This window comes from Toxotes jaculatrix, chromosome 6 (assembly GCF_017976425.1).
Source record: "Toxotes jaculatrix isolate fToxJac2 chromosome 6, fToxJac2.pri, whole genome shotgun sequence".
NCBI lineage: Eukaryota > Metazoa > Chordata > Actinopteri > Toxotidae > Toxotes > Toxotes jaculatrix.
In genome coordinates this window covers 8,306,283-8,332,947 of record NC_054399.1, presented here as the reverse complement: position 1 = coordinate 8,332,947, position 26,665 = coordinate 8,306,283, and the positions used below count along the sequence as shown (strand labels likewise).

The window sequence follows — 26,665 nt, the reverse complement described above, 5'->3', positions numbered from 1 at the left end:
GACGAAACATCTCTCCGCTCTGTGACACTGTGTTGCAATATTTTCCACAGTAAAATGTCATTTTCACGACAAAAAGAAGAGACAAATGCTTTTTTCCCCCTTAAAGAAGCATACCCCCTTTTTTTAAAATTCCTATCCTACTTCCCTACATAGCAATAAAAAAAAATGTCCCCTAATACTAAAAACAACTGCAGCTAGTAAATTAATAAGGGAATTTCAACAAATTATTACTGATGCCGGGATATGATAATAGCAAATGTCTACAAATTTAGATAAGACTGGATACCATAATGTAATATAATCATATTTATTCTGATTGAGTAGTCTATACAGAATTTAGGCTTGTGCAGATAAGACACTGATCGTGATGACCTACTTTTGATCCAGTCCACCATAATATTTACATTTAGTATAAAATTCTTGCAGTTTAACCAGCAAAAAATTGCAGTCTAGCTCCCAAATTGTCCACGATAATCAGTTGTTGTTGTTTTTTTTAATTGGGTATTGCATAAAGTCGATTAAATCAATAAATACAAGCTTCTAAAATTTCAAATGCAAAACACTGTTTTTATTCTCCTGTCTTCCTCTGAGGGGATCTCTCCAGTGTTTACCTATTGCTAGTGTGAGTCCTGGTCTGGGTACCCCCCGGAGTCCCCCCACACCCCTGTTCAGAGTGCGGGGTCATGTAGGGGTGAAGCTCCCGGTACCTCAGAAGGTTATTCAGGAGTCAAGCCGCACTGTGGCATTCAAAGTCTTGAACTGCGGAGCGGGCAGACGCTCCGTCAACGCCGGCCTGCTGACCACTCAGCGAGCCTTTGGGCTGCCCCGCTAATGGGACAAGCACCCCCGGCTCCACCGCCCTTGTAACAGCGACCCATAAAAGAGCACAGGAGGATGCTAACCAAGATGAATGGCATTTTTTTCTCAGCTCATTCTACACTAATCAGAGCTTTTCATTTGTTATGGCCTTGCGCCAGCCCCTCCACCGCAGCATCCATTAGGGCCAGATAACGTATAAATTCATTAAAGTCAAAGTGGGACATTAAAATGGTCATTTGTCAGGTCTCTCTTTGTGTGTCCCTAATGGTGGCACATGGTTCAAGGATTTGAGATGATTTTGGTAGGGCTTTTTTTTTGTCGGCAGGGCAATAGGAGAGGAACGTGGGAACTGGGGAAATCGTGTCTGTGTCTGTTTTTCTATTTTTATGAATGGAGCCTGTTTGAATTTTCAAAATTCAACTTTTTTTTTTTTTTTTTTTTAAATGCTTTCTGAAAACAGAGGCATCATTTCACAGATCGCTGCTGTCCAAAAACTACCACGTTCTCATTATAGTCATTATAACCATTATTATCATTATTATCATTTGATTAAAGGGCCTAGTTCATTTACTTTGCCTAATTAAAGCAAATGTTTTATTTTGGTGACTATCCAATCCATCCATCAACTTCAGATTCCTACTCCCCCTCCTCCCCAACAAACACATGCCAACTCACAGTCAATGAAGCAACCCTTCGCACTAATCCCTTTGTATTCACAGCACCATTCCCACCAAACAATGTCCTAAAGACTAATCCTAAACCAAGCTCAACAAACCTGGGCCACCTGCTAGCAAGTGACACAGTGCACAAACCTAAGCAACAAACAGTCTGTTTTAAGGTACTCTGTATGTTAAATGCATGACATACAACGAGCACCATGCATGAATTGAAACACACAACAAATATGCTCATCGCTTTTTCTCTCTCTCTTTGGCTCTCATTCTCTATTGCTCTCCTTCCCTTTCTGTGTCCGTCCCTCTCTGGCTTCAGGATGGAAGTTCTGGCTGCGTCGTCATGGGAGATGACTCTCTCCATCTGCCTCTGCTGTCATTAGCCCATCTCCATCACGCTTTATCGGAGGGACCCCCACATCCCTCCACCCTCCTGGACCCTCTTCACCATTCTAACAACCCCAGCCCCCTGCTCTATACATAAGCCTGAGATGATAAGTGTTCTCCCTCTTTGTGTCGGCCAGGATAAGACAATGCCACACAGCACTACAGAACATCATCCATCTCATAGGTCATCAATCTGGCACACAAAAGATGAAATGTAGTCCGAACTCCCTTTTGCAAAGGGGGTTTCTTTTTGCTCAGAAGGAGCTCGCCCTGCACCTCTGTTGCTCCTTTTCACTGCTAGTTCACATGGGAGGAAAAGTGCATGTCAATTATTTTAAATATTTCTTAATGACACCAGTGCATAATTGCAGTTGCACCCAAATAAAACAGGTATCCACACGTTACCTCCGTTTTAGTTCCTCTGCAGCAGAAAACATCATTTACACATGGACAGCCTGATTGAAAACAGGCCGAGGATCAAGTGTGTAATTTGAATTTATTTGGTGGTAAATACTACTTCTAAGTGTCACAGTGTGACATAAATAACATCATCCATCTTTTGTTTCTTCTCCTCTCTGCTTAATTGGGTTTATATTGTCTGATCACCAGCATGGGGCTTTTGTCTTTGGTCATTGTCTGGGTAGGGGTCTTCATTTTATTTACATATTTTCTTTTCACAGCTCATTTGTGACAACACAACCCACTGAGATTAACATTTTCGTTCCAAAGAGGCCAAGAATCAAAATTGCACACACACATACCGCAATAGATTTTCTCTGAAATAATATCAAAATAACAGAGAGGGTAATTACTAAGATGCATGGCAGTTTTATGATAGTTTGTCCATCAATCAGTTCAGTGTCATGATGTGTACTGGTTTTAAAAATGCACTAATGAAGTTGCATACAGTTGCTGCTGTGTATCCTGCAAACCTGGTCCAAAGCTGTACAGACATTAATTGTTGGATCGAAGAGGCAGGATTTGTGGACAAAAGAAGATTTGTGTGTACTGTAATTGGATTCTAGTGGATGAGTGGTGTGCTGTTTTATCTCCTTTCTTGACTCTCTAATGTGCAGAAGTTTTAACAGCTTTAGCCATCATGACTACAGACAACAAGAGGCAGAAAGCATAGCCACCCCTGTGTTAAATGCTTAAGTTGGGTTCAAATTGGATGAGCTTGCTTTGCTCTAAGTTGATCTAATGGCTGATCAACTAACAAACATCTCACTGGTATACACAGCAAGGCAGTATATTGAAATGACGGAATAAGGCACTAGATATTACCTTGAATTTTGTTTATTTTAACACAACATCATCTGTTAATTAATCCAATTGTTTGAATGTGTCTGACTGCTTTAACTTGGCTAAAATAACTACTGGACACCTCTGATTGCCATCATTTCCACATTTTATTAAAGAGTAAAAGCTCCAATAATCCTAAAATACTGTCACAATTTTGAGGCATTCATTTAAAAGTACTGTAATCTTACAAATTGCCAGTTGCACAATAATGTCAAGTCTGCTTCATTATCCAAGGATTTTTATCTCCTGGTCATTGGTGTTCTCAATCAATGACAAAATTATACTCTAAGTATTTACTATTATTACTATGGACGTCATGCTTCAAACAAAAGAGGAGACTATTGTCACAGCTTCAACAGCAACAGAAATGTGCCCAAAGTCCCTAATCCATTGTTAAGTTAAACCGTTCAGCCAACCTATCAGGTTAACCTGTTAATCTGCTGTCCGTGCCCAAGTCTGAGGGGCTTTACATACAATCAATATGATGAGCCCTGAACTGTTCACAGACTAAAGCAGATGTAAACAGGCTCTCGCCGTGATCCAACCACTCCAATCAGACATGCTTGATTATCATTACCACCAGGACACATGATGTGAGGCAGACACATGGCTTATGTGTGTGCGTTTTTTCAGCTCTGTGGAGAGTGTCTGACACTTTGACTTTGAGGTAAGGTAACTTCAGACTCCAACAAGATGCACAGTTGTGCTATCACACCAGGAATAAAGAGAATATAAACAATATACTGCACTTGCAAGTGATTCATGAAATAAGATTGCCTACATTGGTTGATTAGGTATTATGTTACAGGTGGACTGCAGACTTCTGGCAGATGGTTGACAACTGTTTGTCTTTGCCTTGCTATAATAAGTTAAAACAGACTGGGGGCTTGTTCTTTCAGAACAGAGTTAAACCAGTCCAGCAGGGAATAAAGCAGACCACCTCAGGTTAATCTCACTACGACCTGAAATGCCCATTAAGGATTAGGCCCAGCATGCACCTGCTACTGATTTTTAGCACACAATGTCACTTACTGCTGTGACCGTGCCATTTCAAAATCACAAACAGAGTATGAGAACATAACTCGGAAAATCAGGCTTATTTTGAGACAGAGCCACTCATACATAGCATGTCTATCTGATGACGACCTGATTACAGCTGTTATTTTAGAATATATGCAAGATGAAGGGGACATAGATTTTGTCCAAACGTGTAACACATATGTCACGGTAGTGTCTTCCTTGTGTACAGTGTATACTCAACATGCAGGACCTCTATGTGTGAGCATCAGTCGCAGCAGTTCAAACACATTTTGTACTGTGAGCACAGGACACAGCACAGAACCACACCAAATTATAGGTTCACTGACATTTGCATGTTCTGATTCAGATGATTCATTGACTGATTCAGTCAACCAGGACTGGGTCATCAAACATCAGAAATCTCCCTTTTTAAATTTTCTGCAATGTGACGAAGCACAGATTCTTTTTATAAGCTGTTTTGATGAGTGTTACACGCAGCAAATTGCTGCAGGGTCACTGCAGCAATTTGGTATTGCCCTTATGTAAAGCTGGAAAACTTGTAAGAGATGGATTAAAAAGCAAAGGTCAAAATTTAGACAGCAAAGGCTAAGATATTCTAGTTATCAGATCACCAAACCTTGGATCCTACATTTCCCATAATGCAACTCTCCAACATCTTTCATTAGACTCCCCTTGCATGGTAAACACCATATTTAATAAGTTTATTAAATAATTTTCTCAGACTTGACAGAGCATATCCAAAGCCAGAAAGGCATTACACAGTCGTTTTCACAGGTCTTTTCGTACATGTTTTTACTAACATTTTTTAGTTTATGTTTGTGTCTTACTTTAAATGTTATTTGTCTTTTGTCTCTCTTTGTATAGTGCTACATGATTAATGTTTATCTACTTATTTGCTCATAGAATCCATAGAAAGGCTTCCAGCCTCTCAACAGGTTCTGCAGAGGCTTAAATGGGTTCAAAGCCAGATGCTTGGCCTCCCTAGCGTGACACCCAAGTACAATTCACGCCAGAAGTGACACATCACTGGCACATAAGTCCTATGCAGAGTCCATCTGTCCAGTCCACACCAACTCCGGCCGCTGCCATGGCTGTCAGTGTCCTCATAACCAACTGTCCTCTCAGATAAATGACAGCAGACAGCCATGCTGTCTTTATCTGGCTGACCAATATAAAAAATATAAAGCTAATGAGTACATTCAATGTAAAATGTAGTTTTCAAGACAGCCACACTGGAAATATTTATAAGTTTGTATATTTACTTGTTTCCCAATAAAACTTTTTATGCCCATAATGAACATGACACATCAAACGGAACCTTCATTGTATGTGTCACACATTCACAACACATGGGCAGAAACAGTGGAAATTTTGATTTGAATATTTGGAAGAGATCCACCAGGCCAGCTTATGGACAGAACATCACTTGACTAAGGGACTTCACATTTTGCAGGCCATTCAGTTTTGATGCCTTCTAAACAGGTAGACTACATCATTTGGACTATCAGACACTTATTGCCACCCTTACACCCCTTGCCACCCTGTCACCCCTTCCCAGGTGGTTTAACATCAGTTCACACCTTGATTTATGTGACCCTGACATGACCTCTATGAGGTCTTAATAACTCATGTGACATTAAGGAGTGAAAGACCCAAAGAGGTTTGAATGGCTGGGGAACTGGCAAAGCCATTTAAGTGAGTGTCGAAATCTCTCTACAAGTCTGAGTCAGCGGATGGTTTCATGTCATCTGTCCATATCAAAGAGAGGATTACCATACTGGCAAAACATGTACAACAGTACTACACTGATGGTATAAGGACACTGCAGTTCACATGCTCACTCTGAACAAAATGTCATTCGCAAATCAAGAATTTAAACTTTAAACCATCAGATTTATTGAGACATTTCACTTCTTCTCCCCTCTGCCATTACACATACTCCAAACAGAGAAGTGGACTCTATAGAGAACACCACCATAGACTGTATAAGACATGGACGTAGCACCCGTGACGTCACCCACTGGTTTCAGGGAGTCGGTTTTGTGACCAAACCATGGGCATTTGAGCTGCACCATCTTGGATTTTAGTGGGAGTGTACTTTCCATATTTGGAGAGGCGGTTACTCTATGGGTCAGCCAGCCGAAAACCCGGCCACTTAGCTCGGAGCAACCGAGCTAGCCTAAGGCTAATCAGCTAAATCAGCTTTAAAATATTTAATATTTACCGGCTGTCACCGCTGCCTCCACCCGCTATCCACTTACAGTTACAGCAGCACACAAACAACAGCAGCCGCTTACTGACGGAGCTGCTCTGTCCATGCAATGTCGGGCTTTTTAAACAGAAAAATGAGACGAAATAAAATTGTAGCCTAGTATTCCCGCACTAAACGGACAGAGAGCACGGAACACACCGCAACAGCGTTTCTAACATTAGCTGCTCCGGTCCTCTATCTGTATCAGCAGCGACCATAAATCGGCAATGAAGTCATAAGTTAGCGGCAAAATATGCTAATACATGCTAATTAGTGCAAACTTCCAGGTAAAATAGTGAGAAATTTACTTACCGAAAAAACTGCAACACAGACTCCTTCGACGGTCGGTTAGTACAGTCTATACTACAACAAGCCATACTGTCACAAAAACCTATCCGAACACTGGCAAACAAACACGGACACTGCAGCCCCTGTCAGCTGCTGGAGGTAGCCGGAGGCCTCTGGATGTAGCCGCCTAGTCCAGCCGATGCTTTAGCAAAGAGCTGTCGGTACCTGTCTATGGGGCTGTCACTCAACGTAACCAGGCCCTAATTTATGTAAGAATTTTAAGCCTAAATAACACTAAAACGGTTGTGGTACAAAAAAAATCACCCCTCACAGTGTTCACGGAGGTGGAAACTATCAATAGAAACCAAAAACAAAAAATGTTCCAGGCTGTAAAGTTGACTATTTTAACATGGGGGTCAATGGAGAATTGCTCACTTCTGGAGCCAGCCCCCAGCGGCAGCCGAGGAACTGCAGAACGCGGAAGTGATCCTCACCGCTGAAACCTACAACTGCCCCCTTGGTCACCACACTGCAGAGACTGCAGTACTATTCCGCCGCCTTGCGGTCTGGTTGGGCAGCACCAGCGGCACCGCACATTTCCTACAGGGCCCCTCTATTCTCGCTGCTTCACACATTTGTCCCTCTGTGGCACCCGTAGCTTTACGGTAAAGTCAGACGTGTTGCTTCGCGTCAAAGGGGAAGTGTCCTAGTCAACAGCTGAAACATGAACAGTTCTATGAGCCATCGCTTGGTCAAAACTTGTTACAGTCGGAATATTTACGAATGAATTCAAACGAAGATGTCATCCGCTTTATTGTTAGACTTCGAAAATCAACAGCAAAATCCAGTGATGGATAGTGAGGCAGGCATCATCTCCATCGACCAGGGAGGAGAGTGGGGTAAGTGTCGGTGATCTACACTTTCTAGAAAGACACACACGGGGAAAGCACAGGCAGCAGTTGAGTATAACTCATAACTAATGTGCCCTTAAAATGCGATTTGTGAGAAGGCTGCGGCTTCTAAAACACTTGACTTTAGGTTTATCTTAATGTCCATAAGCCATAGCAGTTAGCATTAGCTAGCAGCCGTTCACATACATCAGCGATATGGTGATGTAACCTGCTGAGCCTGGATGTAATACGTAAATAATGAAACTTAAGCAGTGTGGGACCTGAATGCTCTCCACTCATGGATGACAGTGTATAACACTACACTATAACACAGTGTAAAGGTTGCCAAAGGTTTGGAAGTTTTGCTTAATAAGACTAAAATTACTCATCTATTATCGTAATAGTTGCCAATTATTTTTCTGCCAATCAACTGATCAATTAATCAACTGATTGTTTCGACTCTACATGCATACATTAAGCAATGAATGCTGTAGAACTAACTAGTTACACATTAGTTTATATTTTCCAGATACAAATCCATAAGAAACATCAGTTTAAAGCCATATATGACTGCTTACACTTAATGCAGGGAGATGTACTGAAATATTAGTTTCATTACTTTTTGTAGTCATTCCATATTTTCTCTCAGTATGTAAATTCATGATTTGTAAACTCTGCAGTGGACTGAAAACAGTTTGACTCATTTTGTGGGCTCTATGCTTGTCATCACTCAGACATAAGCCTGTTCGATGAGCTGGACAGCCTGGGAGATGCAGATGAGCTGCTTGAGGCTCTGGAGAATGCCGGCTACGTAAGTAACTCATCCACTAATCAGTATGCAAATTGTCAACTGTGAAATGTTGTCTAACATGAAATGGCCCCAAAAGGAAATGTGTTAAGCAAGAAATTTGCTAGTTAACAGCGGTGCAGAGCTACTGTACCATAGCATGTTATGCAAAGACACAGGATACGGTGTGTAGTTAGACTGTAACTATAGGTAACAGCAGGCGTTTTACTGTCTGCCTGTTGAGCACTTGGAGTTTACTGCCTACTGTATATGACATAATAACATAACAGTTTTTCTACACTTGGCAGAAATGCTTTCCTTGTAAACTAAAAATGAATAAAGTAATTACATGCTAATTACCTACACTGTTGATCAGACACTTTTGTTTCCAGCTGGTATCCCGATAAGGTCCACTGGTTTAAACAATGTGTGTTTGGTTTCTCAGGCCAATGAAGGTCCAGATATGGACTTTGATATCAACATACCTCTATGGGATGAAGTGGACACAAGCAGCATCTGCACAGGTACAACATGTTGACATCTGTGTTTAACGGGGTTATCACATTTCAGTATGAAATAACAAATCTGAGCAGAACTAAAGCACAGTCTTATGCTGAATTAAAAAATGATATATAAAGGCTATTTGTCTTAAGCTAAGATAAGATGAATTTTATTAACCAAACTGTGGGAATTTTGCAGTTACAGCAGCAGGATATAGACAAAACTCGGTTATCAAGTGTACTTAAGAGAGAAAAAATATTTACATCATCACTGAATTTACATGAGATGTAATAATGCACATTGTTTACATGAATAATATTACACATAGTCTTGAATTAATGTGTGGGTATACACAGTGATAGTAAATAACACCACCCCATGCTGATAAGCCTACTTATATGACGCATTTGTCTGTGTCTTTGTCCTTGTGTATCCAGATGGTGAGGTGAGCGTGGACTCTCTGTCACCTGCCCACACTCTGAGCTCTGTCCCCTCTCCTTCCTCTGTGGAAGCTCTGTCCCCTTACTCCTTACAAGTAAGTCAGTGTCTTCAACTATGTCCTTCTGAGTTAGTTTTTGGCATTTGACTTGAATTTCCAATGCAAATTTTACCTTTGTTACTGGTTGTGAGTATTTACATATGTGCCCATCTTGGCGCCTGGTTGAAACGAACTAAATTTTCATCCAGATGGTGTCCAAACAGTGACATCTGCTCCTTGCTTTTTGATAGACGCATACACACACACACACACATACACACGCACACGCACACACACACACACACGACACTTATTAACAAAAGCCTTAAACACCTTGTCAAACTAATAATTTGCTGTCTGTCTGAGCTGTATCCCGCCCCCTCGTTAAATAAAAGGTGCTGACAACTTCAGCCACATTAGCATAATTTAGCAGGCAGATGTTTTCACAGTGTGTCAAAACAAGGACAAGGGTTACATCTTTGTCTGGCCCCAACACAGTATGCACACATTTGTCTGCTCACTGAATCACCCTGTCTGAATCCAAGGACCCATTTGTCTTTGAATATTGACAAGGACATTTGATCCATATTAATTCAGATGTGTGTGAAGTACATGTATTCTGTAGAGTATGAATGGATTAATAAAAAAGTCAATGTGTTTAGCAGCAGAAGCAAACAATATTTGAACTTTTGTAAGAAGTGATTGTATTTCAGATGCATTTTCAGGTGTCACTGTGCTACAGTCAGTGCTTCCCCCAAGCCTTTGTTAACTGCTGGCATTTAAAGAAAAACACAAGTGTCCACTAGATACAGAACCTAAGTCTTCTCTGCCTCCCTATTTAGGATGAGGCCCTGTCGCCACAGTCTCAGCCCTCTCCCATTTCTATCTGCTCAGAGTCCAGTGGCTTTTCTAAAATCTCTCCTCCAGCTAAGACAGCTCCAAAGAGGACCAGCCAGACCACACGAGGTGAGGCAGCATCTAACACTGCGCATCTGCTCTTTTGAGCATCTATTTATGTACGCTTTGTCCAAAGACCAGGGGAGATTCTGCACCGCAATCTGGGTTTTCAGAATTCTGGGATTAAGAAAACAAACAGATATAAAAGTAGTCTCTCATCAGAATAAGAGCTGGAGGTTTAAAAAAAAAAAAAAAAAACACGGTTCCTTAAAAATACCCTGTTTCTGTAAATGCAAATTTGCTCACTCGAGCTCAGAGTCAGCCTTTTTTTTGTATTTACATAATTTCTGTTCTTATCTCACTCCTTCCATCCCCTGTCCCATGACACACACACACCAGCCAAACCAGCTCAGCCAATCAAGAGGCCGATTCAGATCGGCCCGAAAGTTTCCATCCAGCCCAAACCGCTGATTACAGCTGTGCAGTTGGCTCCTGCAGCAGCTCCCCTGCAGGCCAAGACAATCATCATCCAGCCCCTGCAGAACACTGTGCTGCCTGTGGTCAAACCAGCTCCGGTCAGCATCCAACCAGCGCCCCCTCCAGGTCAGAGCTCGCACTGCAACATATTGAAACATTGCAACTCATTGCCTCATATCACACATTGCCTCAGATCTGTGCACTGGACATATTAATAGTAATAGTAAGTAGACATCTTAATAGTAAGTAGTAGGATGATGACTACTTAGAGTATTTTGTTATTTATTTATTATAATGTTTGTGAAGAATTTGATTGACATTCTTTCTCTGTCATTTATTTGTTGGCCAGCAGAGGGTGCTTTAAGCTAGGTTTTTGCTTATTGGTGAGCTTCATACCATACTATTCTATTTGAAGATAAAAAAAAAAAGTAAATCAGTCATTTGGATGTTAAATGTTTGCATTTTATAACCAAAATACATTCAAGTTTGAGCTTTTGACAAAAATCCAACTTCAGCCATCATAAATATACAATCAAGAAAGTTTGTTTTATTACCCACATGTAAACCACAGACTATTTATGAGCTGCTGTGTGTTTCGTGCATTAAAGTTATTATTGCTCTTGTTTTGTGGTCCAGCCTGCCTGGTTTACCAATCTGGTCCTCGCTGTGTGTTACATCAACATCACCTAGGCCAATGTAAATACTTATGTCATTGTTCCTGGGACCCAAAAGGGTGGAGTAGCTGACCTCTCTCGACTTGAATTTGAACTTGGCTCCTCTGTCTGCCTGGTAATGGCCAAGATGGCAGATGGCTAAGGCAGAGACATCCAAGTTTAGGACCCCAGATGGAAGTCGCGTCAAGCCTGCTCAGTCTTAGGAGTCTCGTTGCTTTAAGATGCTCTCTTCAGTATTTACAGCTGATGAGTGAGAACTATGCATCATGGAAATGAAAGAAAGAGATCAGAGATATTTACTGATAAGTTCACCTTTTATAGAGTCTGACCTGGGTAGTCATGTATTTCCAAAGAACAAACAGGCTGACAGGTGTTCCCAAGGCTTTTAATTTCTTTTGACTTTCAGCCTCTTGCATTCTTCTTGCAGATGGTGAGCTTGGGCACAAGACAGAGCGCTGGCACCACACACATTCATTAGTGGGACTGGCTAACACTTCTGTGCTATTAGCACTGACAGGATGTTTAGTGTTAGAGGTGAAGGTTGCTCTGTCGGTTTTGAGGAATGGTTCCTGGCACAGTCTCACTGGGAGGGGTGGGATAAATTGTGGGAGGCTCCTACATTAACGGGACATTTATAAACATGGGCAATATTGTGTTTTGTGGAGGTTTTTGCTAGTTTCTTTCTTTCAGGCCTTTATGTAGTTTAAATGCAGGCACATGTGCAAGTTTATGTGTGTTCATGCACATAAAACTCACACAGCTCTCAGGTATGTGGAAGTTAAAGACCACAGGTCAAGATGGCAAACATCCTCTGCACCTGTACTTTAAACACAAAGAGTCCCATTAAAGACAAGGGGTTAATGTAGGTCACCAGAGGTGAGGGAGGTTCATGGAGCTGGACTGTACCATCTGCAGCAGGAGGCTCTATAAGGTGCAGACTGATATGGTCTACAGTTTGTATATAAATTTAGCAAGAGAAATGTGGGAAAAGAACATGCACACAAACAACAGAGCAAACTGACAGACACATAATCACAGCCAGCGTTAATCAATGTTAATCATACAGTAAAAATATGATTATAGTATAGCTAACCCCTGTAATTTAAGAGTGTCTATGTGTTGTGTGTCTCTTCCAGGTCGTCCTATAGTGCTGTCTCAGACAAACCAGGTGCTACAGATGCAGACCCCACATGTTGTCACCAGCAACGTGGTCGCCATGCAAACACTCAGCCAGGACAGACCTGTTCCCGTCCCTGTCGCTGCCCCACCAGTGGTCTCCGTCACACTTCGAAGCCCTTCCTCAGATGATGATGTGAGTCACTTGTGCTTTCCTACCTGAGAGTTGCCACATAGTCACAGAGCACTGAGATATTTACAGTAAGCACGTTTCCATCCACCTATCTTTGTGTGTATAAAGAAACAGAGAGGAGATAAATCTTGACGTGCTCAACTCCCAATGTTTTCCATAATGGCAGTGGATGGACATGCAAATTCATTTGCATTTTCTTTTGCTGATTTTTCTGGAGATTTGGTTAAAATTTGCCAAACTTTCGGATCGAAACTTAACAAAGAGTTTCGCAACAATGTCGCAACATGGTTTCTAGTGGACCTTTTTTTCTATGGTCACAAAATGTGAGATCATGTGCTGTGAAATCAAGACAGTAAGATTAAATACAGGTGCCTCTGTGAAGTTAAAGTGGCGTCATGGACATCTGATTGCCCAAACAAACTGTCAACCACAGTGTTTGACACGGATGTCAAACTTTGTGCCTGTGTGTTTTTGAAGCACACGTGACTGTAATTAATACCACAGCGATAGGTCTGCTCTCAGGAGAAGAGTATCTCTCTGTCTCTCCTTCAATTTGTCTCTTTCTGATCTGTAGGATTTTTGGCTCACAAGCTCTTCTGCAGGTCAGACTCTTTAATTTGCCACCTAGCTAAGAATGCGCCTAAGCAATTTATTAGACAAAGCGTCTTCATAGGAATAAATAGTAGCTGCAACAGTTGTGTTTGTGTGTGGACATGCGAGGACTTGCCTGTTCATGCAGCTGCATGCTTAGAAGTAGCCACATGGGCGTGCATACACTTGCCCACTATGTTACTATAATGTTGTGGTTGCCATGTTCGCACTTGGGCTGGACCTTGTCCAATGTAAACTCTCTCCTCTTACCCTATTTATTTTAATTTCACAAGCCGTTAACTTTAATTTCTGAGTAAAATATGAAAATAAAATGTTGAAAAAGTTTATACCTCTTTTTTTCATCGATGTTGGTTAATGTATTTTTCCACATTGAAGGGAGAGTCATTACACTGTGTGCGCCATGTCAGTCTGTAAAGACCCAAATGACGCCTCTGTAAAGTGAGTAAATAACAGGAATGTTTTTCTGTTATAGGCCAGAATTTATTATGTCAGAATGAATGATTTTCACACAGTAACTGAAAGATAGTTCCTCAGATCTTGGTAAGAAAGACAGCAGCATGTTCAATTTATGCGATTTCAAGTTTTAAATATGCACACTGATGTTTTCTATGATTGTGCTGGTTAACAGGTTGTTTCATGAACCTATACAATACAGTCATGAAGCCACAAACAATCCACAGATGATCATTATTGGCCTGTGCATGGTTTGTACCTATGGGGTTTTATTGGAAAGATAGACATGTTATGTAATTTCAGTTCAGACAGTGTGAACAATGTCACAGAAGGACATTACTCTCTGTGTGGGTGACGGAAGTCCTCGTGTGCTGCATTCGGGGGTGATGTCAGGACAGCTGCAGTGGACAGAAAACACACGTACACAAACATGCAGAGTGAACACACATAGTCTCCTGACCTTCAGTATTTCTCCTCCTCACACACTTACTTCTCGTAGGTCTGTTTAATGACAGCACCGGACAGTACAGAGCTTTCAGGGAATCTTAAAAGGTACTATTAACTGCAGCAGGGACTGCCCCAGAGATTTAAAAGTTAAAAAGAAAACTCAATTATAGTATGGGTTGTTTATGGTACAGACGTTGTGGTCTCTCAATTAAAACTCCCCATCTTTTGTGCATTCTGGTCTTATTTTAGGTGGTAGAGTCTGTCATGTTCTTTTAAAGGCCTGAGGCTGGTCTGCTGTTCTGACTTTATTCTCTTTGTTGCTTAAATAAACTGCAAATGCCTCTTCCTCTAGTCTGAACTGTCAGCCTCCATAGCACAGCCATGGAGATGGCGTGACTTTCAGCAACTTCAGTGTTGTTTCAGGCCTCGGTCTCCAGCACAACACTTCCTGATGGCTTGCTCTTGTCTGACCTTTTAGTGAGTTGAGAAACATGTTCTCACTCCATCTTCTGTTTGTCTCTTTTTTTTTTGTGAGCAAGACAGCATTCACAGAGTTTCTCACTGGGTGTCTAGCTCATACTGGTGTGGCAGTGAAGCTACAAAAATACATCATTGGGCATAAGAGTAGCTTTTTTAATTATGGAGAACCAAGTGTTTCACATTGGTGGAATGTCATCTAAATCATCTGTGATTTCTGTGGTGACACTGGGACGACCGCAGAAAATGGATCCAATTTTCAGCTATTATTATCTTATAGGAACAATCACTGTGGGACTCTGATATATTACTCGTGATCGCGAAAAACATTAGTCATAACCTAATGTCAGAATGCTCTGTTTTACCAGTCTCTTTAATTTATCTTGACATTAATGATGTTTTCCACCAGGCTTTTTTAATGATTAACCTTAAATGAAAATTCACAAGTGGTTGTTGGTTTATGAACAGTAACGGTTGACCTGTGGCTGTAAAAATAGTCGGCCCCTAAAAAGAGGCTGAGAGGAACTTTGTCCAATTATCAAGGGCATAATCGAGTCTGGAGAAGCACTTTACGTGCCAGACCTCTAAAGCAATGTCAAGGAATTCCAAACCCCAGAAGCCAAAACAAATACGCCTCTTGGCCATTTGTAAAGCTAACCAAGTCAATAAAGTTTACAATAGGTGATTAAAGGGGAGGGGCTGTACATGTTAATTTCGAGGGGAAAAATAAGATGTTTTTTGGAACTTATACCTCAACTCACTTCTCAGTGAAGAGCTGTGTGAGTTTAAAAAGGACGGTATAGTCGCTGAACAGCATTTCAGCAACTTAAAGAGCAAATACATAATTTTTTTATTCATTTTTTTTCTTTTTTTAGGCAGGAGAGGTACATTTAAAATGCTATGCACTGATTTAAATGGACCTTAGAGTTGTTTGCGTGGTTCACCAATCAGCTCTTGAGCCATGTCATGCTGTGTGAGTGTGTATGCTAGTGCTCGGACTTGCTGCAGCTGTGTTCACTTTATAACCTCACTGTGGTTTAGCTGCAGCACAGTGGTGGACTTGGTGGGCCGGGGGATGTGTAAAATGCCTGTTAAAGATGGCATGCCTGTGCCAGGTGTTGCTGCATGTTGTATCTACTGTATGTCTGTGTGTGTGTTACTGTTCATGTTGTTCACAGTTCTGTATTTTGACCTATAGTTAGCCTATATAAGCCTGGGTGTTAAACGGCTGCTAACGATTACATGCTTCAGACAGGTGTTGTGCAGGACGAAGCATTTTGCGACAGCTGTAAACAGCCATCAGGGATTGGGTCAGTGTAATGTAATGGGCTCCTACACAGCCAGGGATTTAGCTCTGTCTGTGTGTGTGTGTGTGTGTGTGTGTGTGTGTGTGTGTGTGTGTGTGTGTGTGTGTGTGTGTGTGTGTGTGTGTGTGTGTGCGTGTGCGTGTGTGTGCGTGTGTGTGTGTGTGTGTGTGCGTGTGTCTGTGTGTGCATGTTCTAGACTGAAAAATACTCCAGCCTGGAATTGCAGGCCTCAACAAATCCCCCCATTAGTTGAATGGGAGGATATACAGGAGGGGACCCCAGGAAAGTATGCTGTGATTCTGGATGGAAAGGGGTCCCCTGCATCTAACCTGGAAGATGATGCCTTTATTTTGTTAATTTAAGAGTTTTCCTATGGGATTGTTTTGTTGAGTCAAACGAAAAAATAACACCTTGAAATATTTCCTGGACAGCTACAAGAGAGGTTGATTTAAAAACATTACAGCGATCTGAAAGGTTGCATCAGACTGTTCAGGATTCTTTTCTGTAGACTCACTATTTTGCCTCATTATTCAGCACTCTTACAGGGAGAAATCTATCATAGATGCTAGGGGTGTGACATCAGATCTTATTGTTTTTCCACCCAGTGATTTCAGCCAGTTACCATGATGTGCTTAAAATCTGTTGAATGTTTCAGCTAAACAGATTTGGAGCTCATGCTTTTGTCACCACATGTGTCTGCTCTTGAAAACTGCAAATACAAAATTCTTTAGTTTCATTGCACAGTTTCAGATACTAAGCTTTTATTAACAATGGAAGGGAGGTAGACAGTCCTTTCTTCCTGCATCTAATAGGGACTTTTATTAATTGTTACATTAAAAAAAACAGTTTCTCCGCTAACAGTCATCTAAATACCACAATGTAAAAAACAGCTACAAGACACCAGTCAAGCAGAAAAACATACTTCCTTGCTTTTGCTCTGCACCAAAATGCAAACCCACAGCAACTGTGGTAATTTCACTTATGTTCTCTGTGAATTATAAACTGCATGTTTTCTTAAATTGAGTGCCTAAGAATTGAATTGGAGTACAAAATAGCTCTTAGAGAAAACTGAATATCACAGGTTGACAGTTATTTCACCTTTGGAGTGTATGCCACAGTTATAGGTGTTTTATGACCTACTGTAAAATCAAGCGACATTTTCACCCCGACTTGTTAAATGAAGCCCCTCCCATTCGGATAGGTTAATGGTTCATCACACACTGCCTCCTAGAGTAACCCTTTGGTTGCTGAATGGAAAAGGTGGAAAGAGTAGACCCTTAACAGCAGTGTGACAGGCAGGTATGCAGGGATCTACAGCTATTTTCTTGGCCATTTTTCTTGCCTTCACCATTCAGAAGTTGTTGAGCCGAAATTCTTCGTTTTAGCAACACCCTGCAATATCATCATACAATAACACACATTCACACTCATTACTGGTCAGCATACCAACAGCTGTCTGCAGCTGGCCACTGTGCAGTTCTGCATGAGCAGCTGGGGGCATGTGCCCTGCTGATGGGCATCTTCACAGTTGAGTTTTCTCGTTGTCTTTTCCCACCGACACTTAAATAGTTTGATTTAGAACCAGTGTTAACCTCCCACCCATTCATGTGAGTTTCATTTAGAAATGCCACTCTGCCATTTTTTTTGCCCCCTGTCCCACATTTCCCTCCTCAGCCTGATTGTGGTACCGATGTGAAGTTCCCCCTGCTCTCCACTCCCTGGTAACTGCTTAGTTGCAGCGTTCCCAGGCTCAGGCTAGTGGCACGACTCCCAGATCTGGGCTGGGAGACAGAGGGGTTTCTCAGGAGACAGAACACAAATACAGGGATCCAAATAACTTAATCACCAGCGGGGCTATTAGGCCCAGGATCTTAGAGGCTTACCCCTGGGAGGGTGTTTGTGTTTGGGGAAGGGCAGTAGAGGGGGTAGCTGGGGACTGGATGAACAATGAAGGTGTTTCGGTAATCACAGCCATAGGTTGTGTTAATTTGTGATAGGTCATGTCAAGATATATGCTGTTTGGGTCAGTATGCAGGACTGTGATTTTTAGTTCTGAGCTCACTGACCTCCAGTGGAGATAAATCCTGCTACTCAAGCTTAACAAATTTAAAACTGCTGTTATTTATTTTATTCATTTGTTTATTTTTGCTTATTTTTTTTATGTTTTTTTGGTTTGAGCCTTTTCAGAGTTTAGACAGTGCTGACTGTTTAGATTCCCTAGATTTGTCTTGGGGGGAAAAAATGCTGACTATCATTCAGTATTTATTTGCAGATTAACTTGAGCATGTAAGACTCTAATTACAGCAATTAAGACCAACTATAGTTGGACTTGTTTTTCTACATCCAGACCTATAGTATATATAGTGCCCCAGTGTTTATGCGTCTCCAATGTGAACCCATTTCTCAGAGAGTGACACACTCCGTAAACACATCCGTCTACACATATAGAACAGAGGCATTGCAAGGGACCTCTTGACCTCTCAGAAGATGTCGGTGTAAATATTTTCAAGCAGAAGCTTGATCGCGTGCACTTAAGGGCACTCTAGAGCGATGTTAAAGCAGTGATTTGTTGCAGAGGTGTCATTAACCTCGCAACACATCTTGAACATGTCTATTTATTATTCTGTCGCTGTAGTGAACTGGAGCATCAGCAGCCAGGGAGTTCTCCCGGTGAGAATAACAAAGTCGACCCTGGCTTTTATGTCAGGCTCCCCTTTTGTTAGGGTGGTCTAACAGAGAGATATTGCTCATATGAATGAAAAGCCTTTTTTCAATGAAATACCCTTGAGAGTATTGATAAACATGATGTCACACCCATGATCTACAATCGAACAGGTGGCTCAGACATTTCACTGAATTCTCACAGTACCCGCCCCTTTCCTGTTTGGATAGGTGTGGAGTGGATGAAGGATTAAACAGATGACTTGCCGTGAGTAATAACCTATGTCAAATATTATTCTTGTGTCTTTGTGTGTGTCTCTCTACACGTTAGTCGAAGTTGTCGCAGAGGCAGCAGCGCATGATAAAGAACCGTGAGTCAGCATCCCTGTCTCGGAAAAAGAAGAAAGAGTATCTGCTCTCGCTGGAGGCTCGCCTGAAAGTGGCGTTGTCTGAGAATGAGGTGCTCAAGTGTGAGAATGGCAACCTCAAGAGACAGCTGGAGGGTCTGCTGAGTGAGGTGAGAGGCTAGAAGCTGCAGCTTCGCTAATACTGTAAATTCCGTACAGCCTACACTAAGGATGCCTGTGCACTGTCAAAATGAGAGACAGAAAATGTGCTTTCACATATGATTTCTACCTGTGATTTGTTGTTTGGGATTTCATGTGGTTGCTCCCTTTTCCCTGCAGAACACAGTACTGAAGGCGACAGCACCCAAGAGGAGAGCTGTGTGCCTCATGGTGGTTTTGGTGTTCCTCGTGCTTAATGTTGGACCGATGAGGTGAGCATGTGACGGTGAATGTCTTTACAGCTTCAAGTTCTCTGCAGAATAACTTCATTTAGTGTCCAGTGGCTTAAATTCAGCTCAAACCAAAAGAACAGAGATGAAGGTCAATACTGTAGCTTAGGACACAGGAAGATTACTGGTAATATATTGTGAATGTACACGTATTTGATTACTGAAAGAAAACAAATGGGAAGCCCCATGACTCATTGTGGGAATTACGAACTCATGTGAGAAACATGTGCACAAAAAAAAAGTTTATTGAAAACACTGCAGAACATTTTCCATTGACTCAATATGTTCTTTTTACCCCTAGAACCTACTTCATCCATATCAAGTTATTAACACATAAGCCTTAAAATAAAAGTAGACTAATAACTTTCTGATTATCTTTTTCCCTACCAATGTTGTTATTAAAGAAAAAGAACTGATGCAGACTTTGTTTCCTTGTGGTGCAATCCATAATAATGTAGTCCAATAATGCACTAGCTATACAAGGCCAGTCTTGTCCTGACTGAAGGAGATGTAGCTGGTAAAGCAACCGACGATTAATAGTTCGTCCATGCTCTATTGCTCGTGTGTGGATCCTCCAGTCTTTTGATGTTGTTGCCAGAGTTTACAGGACTTGGAGACTAATGGGTGAATAAGTCTGGAAACAACCTGTGGAGTTAGGGGGAAGTAAACATTTACCACTTACAAATGTTAAACAAAAACAAAAATGTCTGGCTACAAAAGAAGTATAAAACATTTGTATGTGGCAATTTTTCTTATCTCTCCTCGTAATACTAATAATCTTGACAAATTAAAATGAGTTATATAAAACTGCACTGGGGAAAAAGAGCTTGCATCCACCCAGCTAGCAGATGGAGGGATTGTGTAATTCCTCAAACTGAAGCTCACAGTCCACCTCCAACTCTAACGACTGATTCTCTGCTCTCATGTTATAAAAATGTTTTTGTTTTCTCCTGAGAATAACTTTCTTCACAAGGATGCAAGCGTCTACTTGTTGGACTTGTTGGCTTTGATAATATGTATTCGCCCTGTGCTTGGAATGTGGTCTTTCACTTGTTCTCTAGAGCTTAAACATGAAAAAGTTTCTTGAGACCCATGAATGAGTTTGCTTTTGGGACTTGACTGGTATTCATAGTAGTTAAACTGTGTGTGTGTGTGTGTGTGTGTGTGTGTGTGTCTGTCTGTCTGTCTGTCTGTACCTGTTCTCACATCTGTGTTTTTTGTGTCCAGGCTCTCCTTTGGAATGTAAAATATTCCTGCTTTTGAGGTCAGATCCCTTTGAAATGAAAATGCCACCCACTGTAGTAATACTGTTGAAAGAGACAGTGTGTATTTTTGCTTGTGTGTGTGCCCCGGCGAGCTTTGGGTTATTCAGTCTAGATCAGAGTTCAGATTCAGTTTGTGGCTAAAAACGAAAAACCCTCCTGTGCACGGGATGTGGGCCACATGGAATTCAGTGGTCATTTCAGTCCAGTACCAACTTCTACTTTTCGGTTTGTTTCCTCCATCCTCCAAAGTGTCCTGATTTTACCTCATCTGTCTTGTGTTCCATCAGCTTGTTTCAAGGTGGCCCGGGGTCCAAGCTTGAGGTTGTTTCCATGCAGCACAGCGGCAGACACCTGCTGGGTTTCTCTCCAGAGGCAGAAACTAACTTTGTGATGGGGCCTGAGCACCCCGGCAGCGGCCCCTCTGAGATGGCCGACAGGTAATGAGCTCAACCCCTACAACACCTTTCACAACACTGTATTTACCCGCCATGTCAGCGGACCAGGATGCACCTGTGCATGGGCTTAGTCTGAACTGGTACAGCTCATTATAGCATGTGTAAACACATGCGCCAGCCGATTACCAACTCTGTCTAAACGCCTGCCTTTCGAATGCCTCCAGGCCCCTAGCTGGTTGGCCAGCAGTTGTGCTTTGAGTAACAAGGTGGGAAATTGGGGTCAGGTCTTGTTTGACATTCAGCTTTGCTTTGCTAGTAACAGTTTATTTTTCTAAAGGGTTATATATTATTCTTTCTTTTTAAAAAAATGCTCTAGCGGCCCAGCAGTCTCATTTGTAAATTGCATAAATAACATTCTTGTTTGCTACATTACCTGGACCCCCATGTCCTGAAAATGATGATGTTTTGCAAGGTGGTCAGAGCGTCTGATGTCTGCATGGCTTTGCCAGCCTGTGCTGTTTCAGATCTCTGCGTAGGGTATGTCACATGTTAATGCAAACCATTCATCTGTAGTATCAGGTTTCCCAGCAGCATTAAACCACCACAGGCAGGAAGGAACACATTAGCTTTTACAAAAGGGGTGACAGCACCAAACGCAGCAGAGAGGCGGATGACGAGGGGGATATGCAACCTAATCTTTGGGTTCCACTGCACAGGAAGGTGTGTGTGCGGGAAGGTTAATATGGGCCCCTCAGTTAGAGTTATGATCAGGCCTCTGTGGTCTGACATGTTGTCTCGCGGAACCATTTCCAGGACGTTAAGAGACGGGAACGTGAGGCGTAGTCAACGGTTTGGCTCAGATCAGGGAGGCCCAGGGGAGGGATTACGTCGATGTCAGACGTTTTTCTTAACAAGCCCCCTGCAGGTGGGCACTGGCTGTGGACAGTCTACATCAGCACCACAAGCAACATAATCAGTCACTCACAGAGAGGTATAACAGTTGTAATTAAAAGTATGGTAACATCTGACCAAGAAAGTCATGCATTGTGCTGCTACCCCATAATGTATGTAAACCCAGCCAAGGCTTTTAGGCTGCTGGGTGGCTCAGCATAGTTCTGTGTTGCATGTTGAGGATAATTCTGAGGAGGATCTGTAGCACCATGTGGACATATCATGTTTTCTTTCTTTGCACTTCCCTTCTCTGTGTTAGTCAGCGTTTTTGTGCGTACATTCAGTGAGTGAAGCTCTGCCACCTCTGCACATGTCAAGTAAAAATAAAACTCATTAGTAACCAATGAAATTCAACAGAGATATAATTGCCCCCAGATTGAAGCCATGCCGGTTTATTTATGGCACCCTTTAGCTTCCCAGTACCAAATCCACTCTGGGTGTTTCACTTCTGCCTGAGGGCAAGCAGCCATGTTGGCGCTCAGTTTGCATTCAAAGCATATTCTCGACATGTGGAAAATATTTTTCCCCAGATTGTTATTTGAAATTGTTACACTGATTTCAGAACATCTGAACTGCCTTGTAAACTTATCACCTTTCTCTTTGTCTAACAGCCCTGCTTTTTATCCTGTGTTTTAGCTCTGAGGACAAGGCCCTGATGGTGGTGAAGGATCCAGTCTTCCTCAGACCTCCTCCCCCCTGCCAGCCTCTTGTTAACAGGACCAAGTGCATAGAGTAAGTAATGAACTCTTTCATGTATGTCCTAGGTGTATTTTTTTTCTCTTCTTACAGAAGACCACAGAATCAACCATGTCTAACCTAAAATGTAAGTACATATGCTGTGTTAACTTTGAATGGCAGGTTGGCCCATGAGTTGAGAGGCTGGGTTCACCGTCATGAAGTGCAGCAGACCAAATCCCGGCGCATGAGTAACAGCAATCACAAACCCGCCAGGACCATTCTGGTAAGTCCCAGCAGCATGTGAGGAAAAAGGGAAAACATATCTAATGTTCCATGCAAAAATTTAAACAATGCTTAGTGTTGGCATTAAAACTAACAAATCAAGCTTCACTTGCATTTCAGGCCATTATTTTCAGTGTAAACGGTTTTCTTTTGGGGGGGGTTTTTTTTTTTTTTTGGCAAATCGAAACTGTTCTTTCACCACTGATTCACCTCTCCTCACACCTTCCCCTTTTCTGCCTCTCATTTCTCTTTATTGGGCTGAGTTTAATCCGGCAGCCCTGAGAAAGTAAACACAACACTTGGAGGGGAGCTGTAGGATTAGTACCCCCTGCTCCTTTTTTTCCATCATTTTTTTTTTTTCAAACTCTGTCACACTGAGTCCAATCTACCAAGAGCTGCCCAGTTAGTATATACACATTCTTCATATTACCGTAAACAGAAAGGTAGATGTGTTTACCTCTCCCCTGTTTTGAGCTTTAAGTACTACACACACTTAAAACTTCATAGTATTTTAACTTGTCAAACTTTACAGTACAAGTCTTATCTTTATTAAATAACCTAAATTGCATCTCTGCTCATTTGAATGATTCTACATGTCCTTGTTTGTAAGGTACTGTTTGGCAAGTAGCTGTTACCATAGGATCTGAAGAGAAAAAGTTTAAGTATTAAGATTTCTAAGCTACATGTGATTTATTAGGAGAAAACCTCTGGGCTGGAATGTGTGTGCTGATGTCTAAATGTTTTGATACGATGGTCGCTTGTAATGTTTTGCATGGAGTCTGTGTTAATGTGTTGTGCAGTGTTGCCAACAGTTTATCTTGTTCTCTCTAATGATTACTTGATGTTATTATAAAGCGATTATAGCCAATTTTTTTCCTACCAGAAAACAGAGAATAAGGAGTCAGCCCAGATTTTGACCGTCCAATACACAGAAACTGCTGAGGAAAAGTGAGTATAAAGGCCTGTTGCTGTGCATTTATGTCACATTCCAACTATTAAATCATTTTTCAGGCTTCAAATTTTCTTTCTTGCAAACAGTTCTCAATTGTTGTTAAAGCTGCATCAAGCATTGTTGGACAGCTAGAGGGCAGAACATGCTCTAGATATCGGAACAAATACACAGTGACTGCTACTTGTGTGGTAAACCAACACTGTGTGGTAAACTAAAACGGTGAGCTGAAACCTGTTTAGAGTTGCAGACTGCAGAGTGTTTATTGTCAGCAGGACCCACAGAAGTAGATGGCTGCAATACTGGAGTTGTGTTTTTGTAAGTCCATTATGTAAAGCAACTGTAGACATAACAAACTGGAATGTTTCATTGTTTTAGAGTTGTATTTGACTAAAGAGGGTCTTTAAATGGAACAGCTCTGCTTCTATTTCCACATTTTTGGAGTTTGTCCACTTTTCAGTTTTTACAGTGTGACATGATAGAGTGATTTATTTTTAAGAATGACCCTCGTACAGTAAGAACCTTTTCTGCTGGGCTTCTCTCTGTGGTTTAGATCAGACAGATGGAGTCGATAGTTTTTTGGCCACCTACGTTTTTTTTTTTTTTTCCTAGCCGTAAAGCTGGCTATGAAACATCCACATCTACTAGAAAAAAAACAGGAAAAAAAATCCCTTTCAACAACTGACCTCTGGAGGTATACTGGTTGGACCGAATGAAACTAAGAAATACAGACAAAATTTCAATTTCTGCTGATTCAGTTATCTGCGCTCTTCATATTTATCTGCGATCCTGTAATTCTTCCTCTCCCAACAGGAATCCTGGCAGTGAGCTGCAGGTGTACTACGCACCTCATCACACCTACAGTGACTTCTTTGATGAGCTCAACCGGCGTGGCGACACTTTCTACGTGGTGTCTTTCCGCAGGGTAAGTTTTAGATTGCGTGGGGTGTGACACTGATTGAAGAAGAGAAACAGGCGCTGGTCTCCACACCAAATCTGACTCGGTGGTTAATTGATCATGTAAAGTGAAATTAGAGGAGCTTTCACAGGAAATTTTCACAGCTCAACACCAATCAAATTTCATTCCATTTTTGTCTCTCATGAGATTTCCTTTTCCCAAAGTGACTAATTACCAATGGCAAGAGTAACTTAGAAATCATAAATTATACATAATAGGTCTTTTCCTCAACAGAGCGAGCTGATTTGAGAGGAAAGTACAGTGTGAAATGCACAGGCCCAGGGTTGTAACTACCACTGTCCAGTCCAGTTTCCTTGGTCCATTTGCAATCATCAAGACCATGTTCTAGATTTTTGGGCATGAACAAATCATCTATTGGTCTCCATTCATTTGACCTTTTTCCATATTTGAAACCTGAATCTAAACCTGATTTTAATTTTCTTTCTTGATAGGATTAATACATGAACATCATATTCTGAAAGAGATCTTTGATTAGTTTTGGTGTGTTTCCTTTGAATTCTGTCCTTTCTTCCCAAAAAGATATTTTTAGAGCTTTCAGCCTTACATCCTTTTCTTCTCAAGTGCTAACCAAACAAGAAAAAAAAATTGCTGGAGGGAAGTTTTTTACTTTGACTTTTATCCCTCACAATATGTGTTTCATTATTGCAAAGATTTGCTGCTCTATCTGTTGTCACTGTTGTCCAAAAAGTATTAGCTAACAAACAGCCTTGTAAACCTGAATCACCTAGTGCTGATAACACATAAGATATGTTTCTTATTAAAAATGCATTTGGCAACTGTTCTGAAGAGCTGGATTTGTATTTCATATCACATCTAAAACCTCTAAATACTCTGAACGATGTTAAGCTTTTAAATCCTTAGGATTACTCAGTGGGGTGGGAGCTTTGAAGCATGTGGTCAAAGATCAAGACCCCTTGTCACCAAGCAAGTGACAAAGGTCTGGCTTTGAGTTGGCATGGTGACAGCAGGGACAATGGCAGCAATGGTGTACCCGGTTCGAGGGCCTCCACAGGTCAAGTAGCCGTCCATCAGTTTCTAGCAGCTGTGTGTTGTGCAGGAGCAGTGAGGGTGTTATAGTTTATCCAAAATAAAAGTAAACTTCTGTAACTTAGAGTTCAAAATTTTTTTAAAGGGAAAAAATATTTCTGACACTTTAAACAGAGTAACAAATTGTAGTTCCTGAGGTTTGATTCTCACTGACCTGTTGACAGCACGTAAGAAAAATTATGATTTTTGTTATTGCTTAATGTGCCTTATTATTTTCCAGATTAATTGATAAACTGTTTGCTCTGTAAATATCGGAAAATAGTGGACAGTGCCAGAGCCAAAGGCAGTGTTTTCAACACTGCATATTTTGTCCAACTAACAGTCCAAAATTCGGTTTATAATCGCTTAAGAAATGGAAACAAAAAATCTGAACAACTGAGAAATTGGAACAAACGAACATAAATACTTAATTGGTTATCTAAATAGTTACAGATTCATTTTCTTCGGTTGATCTTTTCAGCTCTATAAAGATATATTTGTTATGACTTTCTCTAATGCTCCACCTTTCACTTGGCACGTTGCCTGCAAGTCCTGCCTCCTTTACTACATTCCTACTCTTTTTGGATGTGAAGTGAACTTATCCTGGTTGTAGTA

General features: G+C 41.4%; 1 protein-coding gene across 1 annotated transcript in view; it reads left to right on the top strand.

Annotated features, from left to right (window-relative positions):
- Positions 1–7,442: 7,442 nt before the first annotated feature.
- Positions 7,443–26,665, top strand: part of atf6 (activating transcription factor 6) — a 29,164-nt gene continuing 9,941 nt past the window's right edge. Inside the window, exons 1-14 of the mRNA XM_041040792.1 lie at positions 7,443–7,658; positions 8,384–8,460; positions 8,882–8,960; positions 9,375–9,472; positions 10,258–10,381; positions 10,712–10,915; positions 12,600–12,775; positions 19,061–19,246; positions 19,416–19,507; positions 21,078–21,227; positions 22,773–22,868; positions 22,995–23,097; positions 23,980–24,044; positions 24,859–24,970. Of these exons, the coding sequence (XP_040896726.1) occupies positions 7,559–7,658; positions 8,384–8,460; positions 8,882–8,960; positions 9,375–9,472; positions 10,258–10,381; positions 10,712–10,915; positions 12,600–12,775; positions 19,061–19,246; positions 19,416–19,507; positions 21,078–21,227; positions 22,773–22,868; positions 22,995–23,097; positions 23,980–24,044; positions 24,859–24,970 (1,662 nt within the window). The 5' untranslated portion in view covers positions 7,443–7,558. The remainder of the gene's footprint in view (positions 7,659–8,383; positions 8,461–8,881; positions 8,961–9,374; positions 9,473–10,257; positions 10,382–10,711; positions 10,916–12,599; positions 12,776–19,060; positions 19,247–19,415; positions 19,508–21,077; positions 21,228–22,772; positions 22,869–22,994; positions 23,098–23,979; positions 24,045–24,858; positions 24,971–26,665) is intronic.